At 36.4% G+C, this 18,197-nt stretch overlaps 1 protein-coding gene across 2 annotated transcripts in view; it reads right to left on the reverse strand.

Annotated features, from left to right (window-relative positions):
* Positions 1-14,194: 14,194 nt before the first annotated feature.
* The window catches only part of HEPACAM2 (HEPACAM family member 2), a 30,427-nt gene continuing 26,424 nt past the window's right edge, over positions 14,195-18,197 (reverse strand). The window contains exons 8-9 of one of the 2 annotated variants that reach the window (XM_028118058.2): positions 17,841-17,950; positions 14,195-14,858 (exon numbers count right to left, since the gene is read on the reverse strand). In XM_028118058.2, the coding sequence (XP_027973859.2) occupies positions 14,855-14,858; positions 17,841-17,950 (114 nt within the window). In that variant the 3' untranslated portion in view covers positions 14,195-14,854. Of the gene's footprint in view, positions 14,859-17,756; positions 17,951-18,197 lie in introns of those variants that run through there. The other variant, XM_028118048.2, reaches the window with a different exon arrangement.

Here is an 18,197-nt window from a genome sequence, read left to right on the forward strand (position 1 = left end):
ACATAAGTTCATGAAATAAATGAATGAGAATATTTATTGTTCTAAAGAAGAAAAGAAAAAATTCAAATATGCAACAGTCAGAGGAAAGATAAATACATTGTGAGATATTCATACAATTTAAAATTACACAACAATTAAGATGGATAAAGTAGGCTGACATGTATCAACATGAATAAATTTCCAAAATTTATTATTCATGATAAAAGTGAGTTAGAAAGTATCTATAATATGGCACCATTCGTTCAAAATTTAAAAACTTGAAAACAATACTATAAATTGCTTATGATTACTGTTAAATAACAAAAATTCAACTGAATAAATTTTAAAGATATAATTGGCTTTATTAGTTGATTCATGAATCAGGCAGTAAGTATCCCATCTAGCAAGTAAAGGGGGGGTCTTATCATGAAGATTACCTCATCTTTCTTTGGGAAATGAAAAGGCCCATGTGGTAAACTCATTGGCACCCATCTGAAAATTTCTGACTGACCAGTTAAGACTAGATTTTGGAGGGAGATTGAAACTGAAATCAGATTACATATTAAGCCCCAGCATGGGGACTCGGCCAAAGAGATGCCATTCTGGACCTGTGGTTTTCTTTTTAACATTATAATCTTAAACGAATGTAAAAGAAATTTTAGGTGGGGGTGCCTGGGTGGCTCATTCAGTTAAGCACTCAGCTCAGGTCTCAATCTCAGGGTTATGAGTTAAAGCCCCATGGAGCCTACTTTAAAAAAAAAAAGAAATTTTAGGTGTTATATTGTGTTTAAAATATTATTCTGACTTCCGGTTTCAGCATTGACATGTATAAGGCTCTGAAGTAATTGTTCCCATCCTTACAATAAGAAAAATGTTGAATGAAATAAAAATCAGTGACTTTTCTTGGGCCCATCAAAGAATTGGGGTCACAGGGCAAATTGCCAAACTGAAATCTGGACACACAGGCAAATACAGAGAATCATAGTTGAGATCTGCTTACCTGGAGCAGAAGCTAATGCAGCCATAAAATGGTGAGAACACTTAAGTGGTAATTTTGATGAACTGCTAGAGGCTAAGTGTAGGACTAACATGAGAATGAGAAACTCTTAAGTCTTAGGAGGAACCCACACTTCCATAGGTTTTACCTCCTCTATGTGAAGAGCCAAGAAAATTCTGCCTCCTAGCTCTGGCTGGGAGGGTAGGAGGGGGGTGGGGAGAAGAAAAGTAACCATTTTGAAATACAGCAGGAGCACTCTTCAAAACAAGGCCTACTCTCTAGTGGAAAAGACTTTTTCAGGGTCTTACCCCACCTACTAGGAAAGGCTTTGACCCAACTCTCGCTCACTTTTGCCTTCCTGTCTTACCTAAGGGGGAGAAGTTAAGAAATAGTTGTGAAAGTCACAGCCAAGGAACACAGGCCCACTAAAAGCCTGAGATTTAATTACAGAAATATAGAATGCTTTTTCTCCTCCACACCTTAGCACCACATTAACAGGGCTCCTGTATAATCACAGTGGATTATAGCTAAAAGAACTTCAAAATACAGACTTAATTTAAGGAGGATGCAAAATCAAGGATACTGGAGGAATTTAAAGCCTCTGAAATATATATAGCTCATGCATTCCCAGGTATTTTAATTATATTAATTTTCTGGGCCACTGAAACAAATTAGCATAAACTGGGTGGCTTATAAATAACAGAAATTTATTACCTCACAGTTCTGGAGGCCAGAAGTCCAAGATGGAGGTGTTGGCAGCGTTGGTTTCTTCTGAGGGCTGTAAGGGAGAATCTGTTCCATGCCTCTAGCCTAACTTCTGGTGGCTTCAGGCATCTTTTGGTTTGTACATGGTGTTCTCCTTGTGTCTTCACATTGTCCTCCCTGTATGTGTCTCGGCTTCCTCACAAGGTCACCAATCATCTTGGATTAGAGACCCACCCTACTCCAGTATGACTTCATCTTAACAAATTATATCTGCAATGACCTTATTTCCAAAAAGGTAACATTCCTAGGTACTAGGGATTAGGACTTACATATATGAACTTTGGAGGTACACAATTCAACCCATTACACAGACTAACAAAATAATAAACAAAGAAAACATAAATTGATAATATCAGAAATAAAAGAGAGGTCATCATACACTGCATGTTAACTAACTGAAATTAAAATAAAAACTTAAGAATAAATAAGGAAAGAACAGTGAACAACAACAAAAAAGAGAGAGGTCATCACTACTTATCCCACTTACAATAAAAAGTTAATAGAAGAATACCACAAACAACTCTTTTGTTACTAATTTGGGATCTTTGATGAAATGGACCAATTTCTTGCAAGACAAACTATCAAAATTCACAAAAGGAGAAACAGATAATCAGAGTAGGCCTATATATTTTTTAAGATGCCAAATCAATAATTAATAATCTTCCAAAAAAGAAAGCACCAGACCTAGATGGTTTTATTGGTGATTTCTATCAGACATTTTAAAAGGAAACAATACTGGTAGTAATGCAATCTTTTCCAGAAAACAGAGGTTGAGGGAACATATCCTAACTCATAAGTTGAGCAGAAGGTGTGAAAATTATGATAACAAATATAGAAAATTAAGAACACTATGAATTGAGAGAGAGAAAAATGTAGTTTGCTAGAAGTTGGGAGGTGGAGAACATGAGTTTGAGTGAGGAATTATTGTTTTAAATAAGACACTTGAGTATCTCTTAAAGCTGGTGGAAAACGTTCAATTGAGAGGAAAGGTTGACTATATTAATGAGAAGAAAAGGGATAATGGATGGTGTAAAGTTGTTGAGTAGGAGAAGGGGAAGAACTCCAAGCAGAGGTGGAGAGATTAGGTCCCTCTATGAAACTGGAGAGATGCAGACCAGGACAGAAACACAAGGGAGGTGTGTATGTTTTATTTTAGAAAGATGAAGTTTCTATCTGATGACTGCTGTTTTCTCTACAAAGTAGGGACTTTAATCTCATTTATCTTGACGGGTGTATATGTAAAATAAAACAATCTCTTCCAGCATATTTATCAATTCAATTTTTTAGATACATAGTAGTTTAGTTTTGTGGTTTATGGATTATATTATTTTTGGTGTGCTACTGCACACTGTAGAGTTATATACCTCTTTAGGTTTTTAGCAGTTTATAAAAGACCTAAAATCTTTCTGTAAGGAGAAAAATTATAGAAATTACAACTAAAGGTGATTTTTGACGTATTTTTAAATGGCTGCATCATGTTCCATCTTATATATGCATTATAATCATTTGAACATTAATTTCTTTTAAATAACACCATAATATATATTCTTATACATGTGTCTTTGTCTCTCATCATTTCCTAAACATGAAATTACTAAACATTTTTAAAATCTCATAATGCATATTGTCAAATTGCCCTCCCGAAAGAAATTCAGTTCATTTAGTCAAACCCCAAAGGCAAAATGTAATTGAGTGATAAGTATGCTAATTTAAAACCAGGTTACGGTTTCCAGTCTCTAGAATTTGTTTTAAACGAACACTTTCTAACTTGGAACCATAGGTGGCACTACAGCATCAAGGAATGGAACCACTTCCAGAACCCTAGGTTGGCAGGGATTATGAATGGACATCTCAGCCACATTTTATAGCTGGCAAGCTATATTTCTAGAAAAAAATCCTTTCTGTTCTTAATATTATCTAAAAACCACCTTCTAATCTTACAGTTTTAGTCTTAATTGACATACTTGAAACTTTTTACAATGTAAGCCTACTTGCATGTATCTCATCCTCTAGGCTGTGGGATACACTTCATCATACCATTTGCAAACTATTCCTTAAAATGCCAATTGTCTTATGCGGTACTTTTCATTCTTCTGCTTCCATAACTTTTGTTTGTTCCAAGAAGAAAACATAAGTCATGGGTCAGAAAAGCAAAGAAATCTCACATGACCTGGTCATAACGATTAGCATTGTACCACTCTGAATACGAATTCATGTGTTATATTTAATTTCTTAAATTGTATAGTAACCTTCTAGTTTTGTGGTGTGAAAATTTTTATATAAATGCCAAACTGATGTGTCTTGGTAGAAATGGTTTTGCATGTACCCACTGTCCACTGTTTACACTGGTAGTGGGAATTGCTCAGATATTCTTGCCGTCCATGTGAATTCTGACCCAACACTTCTGGATTTCAATAGGCCAATGACTGAAAAGCGAACAGGCTTGCAGAGCACCTGCTTTTCTTAGAAGACCAAATGGCTCCTACTGATATAGATGGGACATGCATTAAATACTGCTTGCCTTGACCTAGTTTGAAATGAAAATCTGGTAGTTGGCTTTTCCTCTGTAACTTCCTTCAGTGATGACAGTAGAAAACGGTTTTGTCACCACCGATTTATGGTTGGAAGTCAGGAAGGGAAGAGAGGCAATAGGAAGCATTTGTGTTAATGCCTTTTCAAAGATATGTCACAAAATGCTAACCCTTACTACCTTGCCACTTACAATAAAAAAGCATTAGATTCAGAGGACACAGGAATTGAGTCTACCCATTAAAACTGCTTTACACTAGTTTAAACAAGTACCCACTGCTTCAGAGATCTTTCAGAGTCATGTTAAATACACACACATACACACATCCTTCAGCTGGGCCTTCTTGTTTCTATATAAATAAAGGGCTTACTGACAACATTCTGGGAGCAGCTTGGTATCAGAGATATAAATTAAAAGTCTGGGTACCCAATTCTAGAACTTTCAAGAACACTGCCTTATACTTTTCTCTCTGCAGATAAAGTAGTTTACAGGTCTGCTTCACTGCAATGGAAACATTGTCTGAATACATATAAATATGCATATAGATGTTTATATATGGAAATAAATATATTTATATGTATATATGTGTATGTATTATACACAAAGCAAGAGAGATATATTCCTTTTGATTAGTTTGTTGATTCTGCTTAAAAAATTTCCACTTTTTCTAGTTTCCTTCTGAAAAGTGAAAACCACATGAGCACTGAACAAATTAAACAGTTGAATAAACAGTTCCACAACTGTTTAATTCCAGAGAGTTTAGAGGCTTTAGCTGGGGACATTGTAAATAAACACATGGCTTCATGAAACCTCTCATACAATTTCACAAAGCAGTGTTTGCTGGATTGGCTGAGAGGGAGCTGAGAGAGACACAGACATTTACTCACCAGTTAATGCTATTGGATGGGTGACCTAACTTCCCTGAAACTCCATTTGTTCATCTATAAAGTAGGGATAATGTTATTCTGATGATTAAGGGATGATACTGATGATTCAGGGAGAAAAGTTCATAAAGTTATTCTGATGATTAAGGGAGAAAAAATATATATACATTTATATATATACATATATATGTATTTGCCTTTTTAAAATTGAAGTATAGTTGACACACAATCTTATATTAGTTTCTTTCAGGTATACAACATAGTGATTTAACAACTCTGTAGGTTATGCTATGCTCACTGCAAGTGTAGCTACCATCTGTCACCATGCAACGCTACTGCAATATCACTGACTATATTCCCTGTGCTGTGCCTTTTATTCCCATGACTTACTCATTCCATAACTGGAAGCCTGTACCTCCTACTCCCTTTCACTTCTTTTTGCCCATTCTCTTCCCCAAAAGTTTCCACTTTGTTTATTCGTTTTGGTTTTTAGATTCCACATATAAGTGAAATCATATGGTATTTGTCTTTGTTTGAGTTATTTCACTTAGCCTAATACCCTGTAGGTCCATCCATTTTGTTGCAAATGGCAAGATCTCATTCTTTTTTGACTGAGTAATATACACACCCAGACACACATATGCCCCATGTCTTCTTTATCCATTCATCCATGGATGGACACTTTATCCATTCATCTATGGGTCGCTTCCATATCTTTGCTATTATAAATAATGCTGCAATAAACATAGGGGTGCATATATCTTTTTGAATTAGTGTTTTCGTTTTCTTTGGGTAAATACCCAGTAGTGGAATTACTGGATAGTACGGCATTTCTATTTTTAATTTTTGAGTAATCGCCTACTGATTTCCACAGTGGCTGCACCAATTTACATTCTTACCAACAGGGCATGAGGGTTCCTTTTGCTTCACACCTTCACCAACACTTGTTATTTCTTGTCTCTCTGATACTAGCCATTCAGACAGGTGTAAGGTGATATCTCACTGTGGTTTTGATTTGAATTTTGGGTGAGAATATATTTTAAGTACCCAGCAGAGGTTGGCATTTATTTAACAATAAATTAATTAAGTGAATCTATGAAAGGCCTCTTCCTCAGGGTAGCCTTGTGGATCCAAATTCAGTGTTTCAATTCAATTTAGCTCAATTCACTTCAATGACATAAACTTTCCACCATAAGAAGCAAGACCCCAGTTATTTGGTATCTTTCACTAATCCTCTGACTGACCTTGCAGTTGCCTTGGTAGCCAACAGCCCATCCTCTCTTGGTGACAGAGGCTTCTTTACTCCAAGTTTCACCCTTTTTCCTTCTTCTGTAGTCCAGTAGGAGAAATGACTAGGCCATTAAAGCCAAATGTCTATACATTCTGATGAAGAAAGAAAATTCTGGGTTTCAGCAATAAAATTTTGTTTTAAATATCTTATTGCTGTGCTCTGAATCTTGACGTCCTTCCCTCTTGGGCACAGTTCCTCTCGGGTGGCTAGAACCACATAGTTAGTTCAGAATCCTCCATTCAGGGAGCCCTCCATGCCCAGAGCCACCAGCTGACAGGAATGTCCCCTATTCACAGTCTCTGATTTCTACCTTTCTGGGATCCAGTTTGGGGGTAGGGAGAAAGGAATTAAAGGCAGGAATTAAAACAAGAAGAAATGAAATCAGAAAAAAAAAAAGGGAAAACCAGGAGGAAAGGGACGAGAAAAATGGAGAAAAAGAAAAGAAAGTAAGTGAAAAGGACATAACAATGTTAAACAAATGGAATTCCAGTCAAATAAATGATTTAGAGTGTTAGATTCTCCTTATATAAATGTTTTTGTCTTTTACTATTGTAAACATATATATCAAGCAGTACAAATTTATGTAAAGTAAAAAAGAAAAATATGTAAGCCTCTCCACCCACTACTCCTTTCCGATGGTTGCTAACCATTCATAGTTTAGTATGTTTCCTACTGAATATTCTCTTCACATAAAGAAATGAAATATTTTATTCACATAAAGAATCATAGCATAAAACTGGCCTGTGACATATTATTTGTCAGCTAAAAATATGTACAGGACTTTTCCCCATGTATTACATATAGATTTATCTCTTGCTTTTTAATAGCCACGGAGTACCTGAACTCTATTTGACCAGGATTTACCTGGTCACCTGTTGATAAGTGTTTAGGCTGGCTTTTTGTTCTCTTCCTTTAAATAAATAATTTAAAAAGGAAAAAAATCCAAAAATGTTCTAGAAAACGTTTGAACATTTTACTGACATAATAAGTTTTTGGCAACACTATAGTGTGTATAATTATCAGTGCCTCCACTAAGTAGTGGGCATAAAAATGATAAGGGTACGAGTGAGGTGACATGCTGAGTTCTCAAATGAGAAAACAAACCTTTTATGTCTAGTTCCTGGTTCAGTTATTTAAATAAAGGCAGCAGTTTAGTTAAGATTTGGATCTGACAATATCTGTCTGCTAAGAAGATATAGATATTTTTAGTAAGTTAAAATCATAGGCTATGGAATTTAGAGAAATTAAAGAGCTTGTCTGGTCCTACCTACCCTCTCATCTTAGAGATTAGACAACTGTGGCTGGGCACAAAAAAACTGTGTTTAGTTTTGCCTGGACATATACACTAGTATTTTGCTAATATCATTTCTACGTTTGTAACCTAGTAACTGAATATTATTTCACTTATTTATTTATTATTGTTATTTTTAAAGATTTTATTTATTTATTTGAGAGAGAGAGAGAGACACAGCGAGAGAGGGAACACAAGCAAGGAGAGTGGGAGAGGGAGAATATTTCATTTATTTAAAATTATTTCATCCATTGTCTTGCAGGGGTAAGCAGACATACGACCAGGGCTCCAACAGAGTTCTGTGAGTAGCACTATGGGCCTACATAAGAGTCTTGGGTGTTATTGGGACAGCTGCACAGCAGAGGTAATATTGGCACTGAGAATCTTGAAAAATAGGAATTTTCAGAAGGACAAGGAGACAGATTATGGAGGTTTTCCATGTACAGTCATGATACATTTTATCATGGGACATTTATTGGGACATTTTTGAGAGTAGACATCTTAAAACAATGCAATTTTAAGTGTGTATATTGGAACATTGGAGAGGTGATGAACAATTTCATGAGATGGGAAACTAAATCAAGGTTTGAGATTATTTGATGGATATAGAATCAAGCGAATATCTTTGTCCATCAACATCCAATTATGACTACTTGGCTGGTTAGTCTCTACTACTGAGGGCTTGAAACTAAGAATCAGAACCCCCAGTTGGTAAATTTCTTAAAATGAAAAATCATAAAGTTAGAAAATTAAATGAAAAAAATTAAGTTATATGTTAATTAGACCAATAAAATTTCAATAAAATAAACAGAAAATGTGGTTTTAGGTGGTGGTCACTGTAAATCCAGGAACCTCCTTCACTAGGGACACAAATATATAGGACCATCCCCTTTCTTAGATATTTATAGATACAAAATGATAAAATTTGTGTTCAATTTCTCTCTCTCACTGCCTTTTTAAGGTGTGCCCAGATTATCCTTAATGTTTCTTTCTGGGGTGCCTGGGTGGCTCAGCTGGTTAAGCGTCTGCCTTCAGCTTAGGTCATGATCTCAGGGTCCTGGGATAGAGCTCCGTGTTGGGCTCCCTGCTCAGCTAGGAGTCTGCTTCTCCCTCTCCCTCTGCCCCTTTCCCCCCGCTTGTGCTCTCTCTCTCTCAAATAATAAACAAATAAATAAAATCTTTTTTTAAAAAAAGTCTCTTTCCAAGTTCTCTTGCTTTTTTTTATTATGTTATGTTAATCATATATTACATCATTTGTTTTTGATGTAGTGTTCCATGATTCATTGTTTGCGTATAACACCAGTGCTCCACGCAGAACGTGCCCTCTTTAATACCCATCACCAGGCTCACCCATCCCCCTCCCCCCTCCCCTCTAGAACCCTCAGTTTGTTTCTCAGAGTCCATAGTCTCTCATGGTTCGTCTCCCCCTCCGATTTCCCCCCCTTCATTCTTCCCCTCCTGCAAATAATACATTATATGTTAAAAAAAAAAAAAAAAACCAAAACAAGTTCTCTTGCTTCTTAACCTTCCTTGGCTTCTCTTTAATTTCCTACAGTTGGTCTTTCCAAGGGTGTTTGCCTCCTTGTTTGCTCTCGATCTCATCCTCTTGCATCCATTTCCACTTGTTGCTCATTTCCATAAAAAACTTCAATTTTATTTGGATGTCCATTCTTCCTCCACCCAGCCATGTGCTTCTGGGAGTGTTGACTTCATCTCCATCTCCAGAGGATTAAATTCTGAGTATTCTATCAATTTAATCTCATACCTCTTGCCAGTAATTCCTTTAGGAGAGGACATGTACTATAGCCAAGGAAAAACTACTGGAATTCTGGTGGAGGCTGCCGGGAAAGGTTTCCTTATATATAAGAAAACAACCTAGGAAAAGGTGGTTTTTTTCCATGTTCTGGATTTTGTGGGGTCTAGATATAATTCTGGAATTGCTGCAGCCATCTGTAACCATGAGAGCGGAGTGGAGAAATGGAAGAGAACTTGGGTTCTTGATGATACTGTTCAGTCGTTAAATTAACCAATCTTGGAGTCTACCTTGCATTTGAACTTCCTGTCATTTGGTATAATAAATTATTCTAAGTCAGTTTTAGTCAGAGTTTTCTGTTATTTGCTGCAAAAGGCATTGTAAGTATATAAAAATGATTCAGATTTACTTCTTAAATCCAGGCCTCTCCTCAGTCTCATGTTGGCTATACAACTGTTTATTAGGCATTTCTATTTGGAATCCTAAAATAGTCCTGACAAGTGATCTGTAGGTCATAACTAGTTATTTTATAAGTAATAGGGATAAAATTTTGTAGTTACAGTCAGACCCTGATAACTCTTCTTTCTGAAGATCTAAACAGTTTGATAGGCTCTCAGTGAACTGCAGGAAAAATTGTTCCCAAAGTTATCAAGTGCCCCTGAGAATCAGTCTCAGAGGAACTTGGTTATTGGAAACACAGTAATTTATTTGCCTCCTTTAAATGGAGTCTTCATTAAATATACAGAGGGCAGGTAATCTAATTCAGTACAGTTCAAAAAAACATTTATTGTCTGTGTTCTAAAGTACATATGCTGGGATGGATGCCAGATGGGACACTCAGAAGAGTATGCTATCATGGGGGTCTCTGAAGTCCCCACCTCCTGGGACAACTGCTTTATGTAGAATTTAAGGGACTGCTGTGAAGCTTCAGAAACCTTCTGTCACTAACCTAAGGTGGAATTCTGCTGCAGGGAAGAAGCACTCTGCCAGTTTATGCCCTATTGAATGGCAAGTAATGGAGCTGTCATCTTTCTTAGGAGCATATTCAAGTGAGAAAGTTCTCAGACACAAAAAAGAAATAACCTGTTCGCTGGAGGCCCAGTGGTATTTGAAACTAATGAAGTTCCTATAAAGTAGGGATGACAGAAGAAAAATCTGTGTGCACTCCACTCCATGGTGCCCTGTCCAGAGAAATCATGTGGTACAATGGAAAAGACCCTGGACTTGGAGCCAGAAGTGCAGTTTAGGGATCAGCTCTGCCACTCGATGGTTTGGTGATTTTCAGAGTTTTTTCACGTCCTGAATCTCTCTTCATCTATAAAATGGGCATGCTTGTTCTAGCCCACAAGGTTCTTGTGAAGATCAAAGTCGGTAATGAATATGAAAATGTTTATAAACCTCAAGGCTGACATGGTAATGTCAATAAACACTATCTCGGAGATGAGAGTAACAGGGTTAAATCCAAGTGCTATGTCTGATTTCCACGTCTGCTTGTGAGATAGAAACCTTTGCTTTCTTACTGCCTCATGAAATTAAAACATACACATTCATGTACATCTGAACATGAACTTTAGAGGAATATATAAGAATAACATAAGAATTCACAGGGATACACAGCAATATAGAAATAGAAAATAAAAACTTCCTAAAAATAAATTTAATCTTTAATAATATATAAACTACTACCCATATGCCATGCATTGTGTTATCATTCAATTTTATTGTTTTAACAAAACTTTATAAGGTGTTATGATCTCATAAAACTGAGTGATCACATGGACTATCTTTGAGTGTATGTATGCAGTTTGTTTTAGCTGAAACTGTCTTATTAACATGGAAGTGCACAAATGTCAGAAAAACAAGGGAAACTTTTATTCACAAGTATTTTATTTATTTTTGTTTAAAAGTCTATCAGTAGGATATATTCTTTAATGAACACTAGGAATACAATTCTATTGCAAGTTAGAAGCAGTAATAGAAAGTTAAAAATTTTAACAAGAGCTCAGCTAAGATTATGTTTAGTAATAAGGAAAGAACTTTAGGCTGGTTTTAAAAGATTAATTTGTTAGGTAAACATCTGGGTTTGGTTCATCACTTCCCTTGGAAACCTTGATTAATTTATGAGATTTTCATCCCCATATACTAAAAAAGCAGTGAGTTACCCGGTGTTATACACCATTGACGGCAAAAGTTAATTGGATTCTAGACCCTTTCACATTTCTCCCTTAAGCAATTCCTTGTTGCTTTTTTTTAAAAGATTTTATTTATTTATTAGAGAGAGAGAGAGAGAGAGAGCATGAGAGGGGGGAGGGTCAGAGGGAGAAGCAGACTCCCCGCTGAGCAGGGAGTCCGATGTGGGACTCGATCCCGGGACTCTAGGATCATGACCTGAGCCGAAGGCAGTCGCTCAACCAACTGAGCCACCCAGGCGCCCTCCTTGTTACTTTGAGTGGAACCATGCTCTAAGAGAGTCTGTATATTTGTGTGTGAGAGAGCAAAACAAAAATTAGAGGAATTACAAGTAATTGAAAAGTGAGTTTGAAAAAATAAAAATATGTGTTTGTATTTCCTTTGGTTTGTCGTAAGAGACTCTAGAGGGAGACACAAAATTAGCCAAACCAAAAACCAAAACCAAAAACGAATACAAACAGCTGTCTTGGCACATCCTTTTTATAAGATTTTGATTGTGAACCATGTGAATGTATTATTACCTATTCAAGAAAAGGCTGTATAAGATGGTCTGTGATTGAAAGTGTTCCAGGGTTGGGTCTTGGAAGGGGAACACAGAGATACAGCTGTTGCTCATCGTAGTTAATCTGCTCTTCAAGTAAGACATGCAAGGGCCTTAGGGAGGGAGGGAATTCAAGATTGAGGAAGGAGGAGAGAGGCAGATGGAACTTCGGTAAGTGGTGGCTGGGAAAGCTGACCTGCTCTTTTCCAGTTCTGTGAGGGGATTGCAACCTTTCTTTGGCTCTGACAGTTACAAATTGCATTCAGTTTAGAAGTCTCTCCTTAGACATCCACCTGTATATGCTGTGTGATCTTGGCGTAATAAAACAGTACTCAGAGATGAAGGGGAATTCATCATACTGGTTATTAACCTCATTTCTGCTTTCAACTTGCCTTTGTAAACTCTCATTGTTCTTTCATCCTGTTTTCTTTATCAACTTTATTTTTTGGGTGTATTTTATCTTGTTACATTATGCATTTATATGAGCTACCATAAATCCTTTCTGGAACTAGAAGGTGTATGAAAGAATACATGCATAACTAGTTTAGGAAACCGTTAACAGGTTATTTCTGAGAGGTGAGAATACAAGTGATTTTATATTATTTTTCTAGCCTTATTGCAATATAATTGACATATAACATTGTGGTGTAAGTTTAAGGTGTGATGATTTGGTACATGAACATACTGTGAAATAATTTACCACAATAAGGTTAGTTAACACAATCATCACCTCACATGATTGCAATTTTCTTTTTTGCTGTTGTGAGACTAAGATCTACTCTCTACAGGTGATTTTAATTATCTTATGGTTAGCCATCTGCATTTCCAAGTATGTATGTATATATATTATGTATTTATTTACAGTGGGCATTAATTCCTTTTCTGATAATACATATATATAAGATCTCTATATAATCTAATTATATTATATAATCTAATTATATAATCATATATCACATATATATGAATATATATTATACCAAATGCAAAAGAAAATGTTTGTGGTAGGACTGGTGGACTTTTCCAGCAGAGAAATACATGAGGTGGTAGAGAAAGAAGACCAGAAAGGGGTTGTGGGACTTAGTCTTAATTTTCCTTTCACCACGTGCTTCTATGAAAAGGCGGGAAGTACAGTGTAAATACAGTGGTTCCTTTGAAACACTTTGAAAAAGAAATGCTATTCTTGTCATTTCTTTCTTGTGTATAAAATAATAGCTCATGAGACATAGTTTAAAGTCAGTAAATACAGGTGTATATCTTCTTTTTAATAGTTGCAGTGTGAACCATTGTATGGATCTAATGTCACTTAAAAATTCCCTATTGTTGAATATTTGGGTTGTTTCTACCTTTATTTGGCCAGAATGAAATCTTAAAGTGTGGCATTGTCAGGTCAGAGTGTTTGTAGCCAATGTCATTACACATAAATATTCATCTTTCGTCTTCAAGACCTACAACACTCAGATGACCTTTCTGTGCCCACTTCCTGGGCCTCTTGCGTCCTGCACAGTTGCCTCTGTGCTACTTCATATACCTGCTTCTCTCTAGGTCTCAGACCACCTTCCCTTCACAGAGTTTCTGCAACCTGATCCTTGGTCATTTGGTTTTATCTGGTACCATTTATCTAGCAGTCTTGGCTAATGATGATTGTGATGTGAATCAGTTATTTCACCTGGAGGTTGTAAAATGGTGTTTTCTAATTCTACCACTTGGTCTACTGATTTTTTAAATACAGCAATATACAAGAAGGGAGACCTTTCCCAGAATCAGCAATTCAATCAAGTAAAAATTTCAAGCCTGAAAAGAAAAATAGCCATGAAAGAGCAAGATTCTTATTTTAGTAGTTCTCTATAATCTACTTTATTGCACACTGGGAAGTAAGGATAAAAAATCTAATTGTACAATCGGACTTTTATGTAAAATTTTTGCCCTACAAGACAAAGAGTCAGGGTCATATAAAAGCAAAACCAGAATAATTTATTTCAATCCATCTTTCCTTGAACAAAAATAAAAATAAGACTTTAATATGTCATTTCCTTCAGTATTTTATGTCTTTTCAAAAAAGCCATTGGTAACTGACAACCTAGGAGAAGGCAAGTCTTGCTGTTGTGAGAGCCATCCTTATTGTGTGGTACAAATAGCAGGAAGTAAGTTTGGGAATAAAATTTAAAAATTAATATAGTAATTTAACAATAATGAGAATTAATAAAACAAAGCCTACCAGAAATTTTACAAATATAAAGTTTCCACATTCGTAAATTAGATAGGATAGTCAATATTGATGAAAGTGAAAGTATAGATTAGAACTAATTGAGCTTCTTAGAGAAATTTGATATGATAGGAGTAATTGGAAAGTCCCATCTTTTTTTCCCCCTCTCAGTCACTGTGATAAAGATTGTACACTGAGGACTACTTCCCCACCATGTTCCTCTATAACACAATGCATTGTGTGTATGCTGGAAAATCTTCAGTACAATTTTTATAAATGACTCTATTCTGCATTTAAAAGGAGTAATGAGCAAGAGGTATTGGGCTTGATTTCTTCACTGATTCCAGATGAATATACATTTCCACTGTTTTTCCTCAAAATGTTCCTTCATTATTTCACTCCAATGCACTGCTTTACCCATGAATGCTCACCTGGCAAAAAGATGTTACAAGATATGTAAAATACTCTACAGATTTCCAGTTCCACAGGTAGAAGAACCTTAAATTTTTTATTCCTTTCAATAGCTGCAAATAATAGGAGTGTTTTGAACTAGATCAAGAAAATTACATTTATAAACCAATAAGTGTAAATAAGCAATCACTAAATTCTGTAGATAATTTCCTTTTGAAAGTAAGGGTTTACTTACTCAAATGTCCCGATTTTAAGATACTAACAGCCAGTCACGGGTTCAAAACAAACTGTGCCAGGAGCATTTAATGAGGTCAACAGATAGCATTTAAATAAATGTAGCCATAAGTTCAATAACCAAATAACTGGGCTGAGTACTAAAATATGAAAACAGGTCAACTTACCAATTTGTTAAACACCAGTCCACTTAGGTAACAGACACATACAGTAATGAAAACAACACTGTTAGAATAGTCTAAGAGCCAAAGAAAAGAATTTTTTTGCTGTCTTTCCTCTCTCAGAAGCAACTGTCAAACAGAGGTACAAGAAAGCAGAAAGTTATTATTCTTTACCCAGAGCTTGCACATTCACTTTGGGAAGCGGGGGAGGAGAGAAATTCACCAGCCACCTGTAATATTGCATTATTCATAAAATGGATCTTTGAGTTTAGTTGAACTTAAAGAATAAAGCCATAGGCAATCAGGAGAGAAAAATGCCCTCTGCATGTTTAGGGAATATTTAATTATTGAGGAATATTTATTCTACTAAGGACCACTAGTCTTTAGGTACAATACGCAAACAAGAGCCTACTAAACTACGGAATCCTTAAAAGACTTAGCCTTACATAATCTCTATCCCTAGAAGATAATGTTCTGGAAATGTTTGTAAATTGACTGTAAATAAAATAAGTGTAAAAAGGAAAATTTTAAGAGATTTTAGAGAGAAGGGAGACAGTCTTCCAGAGAGAGAAGAAAAAAGAAGGGAGTATTCAGAGAGGGCAGATATTGAAGGATGGAGGTAAAGGAAGAGAGAGTCCTTGGAAGACAAAGACACAGGAAGGGAAGCAAAGAAAGAGTAGGAGGACAGGGAAGGAGGTGAGCCAACGCAATGGAGACAGAGGACTGGTGGTGTGAACTGGGGTTCTCAGGTTGCTGCCCCTCGAGGGAACATGTCCTCAATAGCAGTTTGAATAGTCCATTATGTGCTTGAAAAAGAACATTTCTGCTTTATTTTCAACCTTCTGAGTTTATTTCTAAAATAAAGTTTTATATTCCCAAGAAACTCTAAAGATATTGCTCATATCTGAAAGCAGTCTAGTTTCAGAGGGTGATTTTCTTCTTTAACTTAGAGAAGCGTGTTTTTTTTAAATGCAAAACCAACCTGATCACTTTATTTTGTGTTCTGAAATAACAGCTGCCATATTCTACTGCTTTATAAATAAATCAACATTTGTTTTATCATTGGGAGCTTTAAAAGATAAACCTCAAGTTTTCATTTGGTTTGTTTGCATTCTAAATTAAAAAAAAGATAATGCAGAATAAATGACAAATAGAAAAACACATGAACTTAAATAGGATAAAATTCCTAATTGGATATAATCTTAAAATTGGGAAGCAGACATACTCTCAAAATTCCTTCTATTCCTTACATTTAACAACAACAATAACAACAAAAATCCCTTAATTTTCTATTCCAGAAGTAAAGAGAGTCAGAGAGGTTTTTTTTTTTTTCTTTTTAACTGTCATGGAATAATATTTCACTCTTGTGTTCTGATTTTTTAAATACAGCATTTAAATAATTCTTTTAAGATTTTATTTATTTTTTTGAGAGATAGTGGTGCAAGGGGGAGAGGGGCAAAGCGAGAAGGAGAGGGAAAGCATTCTCGGAGGCGCTGAGCAGGGAGCCCTACCTGGGGCTCCTTCCTAGGACCCTGAGATCATGACCTGAGATGTAATCAAGAGTAGGACACTAAACCGACTCAGCCACCCAGGTGCCCAATAATATATTTCTTTAAAACATTTTCATTTCAAGCCAGAAATTCCTAGTCTGTCAGGGTCTGCTCCTAATTTACCTGACTCCCTTTTCTCCAGGCTCCCTGGGTCAAGAAGCAATGCACTGATGGGGTCCTGTGAGGTGTCCTGCCACTTAGCCCTTAAATGACTGCATAGTCTCCCCCAGGACTGGGTCTCCTCCCCCTAAGATGATTTCCCATGCATTCATCCACTGCTAGCTGTTATTTTTGGTATTTATCCAGAAGTTTGCATGAATTACTTCTCTAGAACTGTTTCTTTTGCCAGCGGGGAAGTTCCTGTGTGTGGTTATTGATGTTCTTCTCAAAGTCAATAAATGACAAAGAAATGATGGAAGATGATTTGTGGCAGTTATGCCTGCAGGCAGCTATAGCACAAAAAGGGGAAGTTCATTTCATTATTTCAAAAGGCTGTAGGCTTAGTTTCTCTGTGGTGGCCAGGGAAGGGAGGGCAACTCCTTAGTGTCAGCCCTGAGGTTAACTGGATAAGTAGTTTCCTGGCTTTGGCTTCAGCTCAGATTTTACCATCTCTGGATGTGAGGCCAGTCCATGCTGTGATTCTGTTCACTTGAGAGTAGACTGCTTTGAATCTGTAAGAGGTTGGACATTTGATGGTGACAGATCACTGGCTCTAAAATCACCACAGTCATTGGAAAATTGTCAAGATAACCAAGATTATCAGGCTTGAGAACTGGCCTGAAAATCTTTCATACTCAGACTCATTGGAGGGAAATGCTGGATTCCTGAGCTCTGCATCTAGTCCACTGGCCCAAGTGCACAACCCTAGAAGATACTTGTGTGTCTATTTTTTTCCCCAAAATTATTTTCCAGTGGGGAAGTGTGTTCAAATGTACAGAAGCTATAACTTCCTGTTTTAATATTTTTCTTCTGAGCCTTTCAGTAAATTCTGGGCAAAGCAGGGGCTGAACACTCAGCTCCTCCAAAGGAGCATCACCAAATGCAAGTTCATACTTACTCTGGACGGTCTTGCTGTTGGGCAGGTATGTGCTGAATGACTTCGTAAATTGTACTGTGCAAATCTTGTCCTGATACACCATCAGAGGTTGGAGCAGACCTACTTGGCATCTAGAAAATGTGGCATATTAAAAAAAAAATTAGCAGACTAGTAAATAGTATGTCTACTCTGTTGCATAGTTGAAAACAACTGGAAGCAGTGATGATGAGAGGATTAGATCTGTTTATCTTCCCTACAATGTCCATCTTCTCCTTGCCATAGTTCCCTGCACTCACCCTATGGTAGTTTATGCAGCAGCATCACTATGCAGTCAGAAGAGGGACAGCCTAACAACGCTATCACTTTTTTTTCTTCATT

This window comes from Eumetopias jubatus, unplaced genomic scaffold, assembly GCF_037043125.1.
Source record: "Eumetopias jubatus isolate StellerSeaLion01/CBP00866 unplaced genomic scaffold, mEumJub1_p1.0 scaffold_14, whole genome shotgun sequence".
NCBI lineage: Eukaryota > Metazoa > Chordata > Mammalia > Carnivora > Otariidae > Eumetopias > Eumetopias jubatus.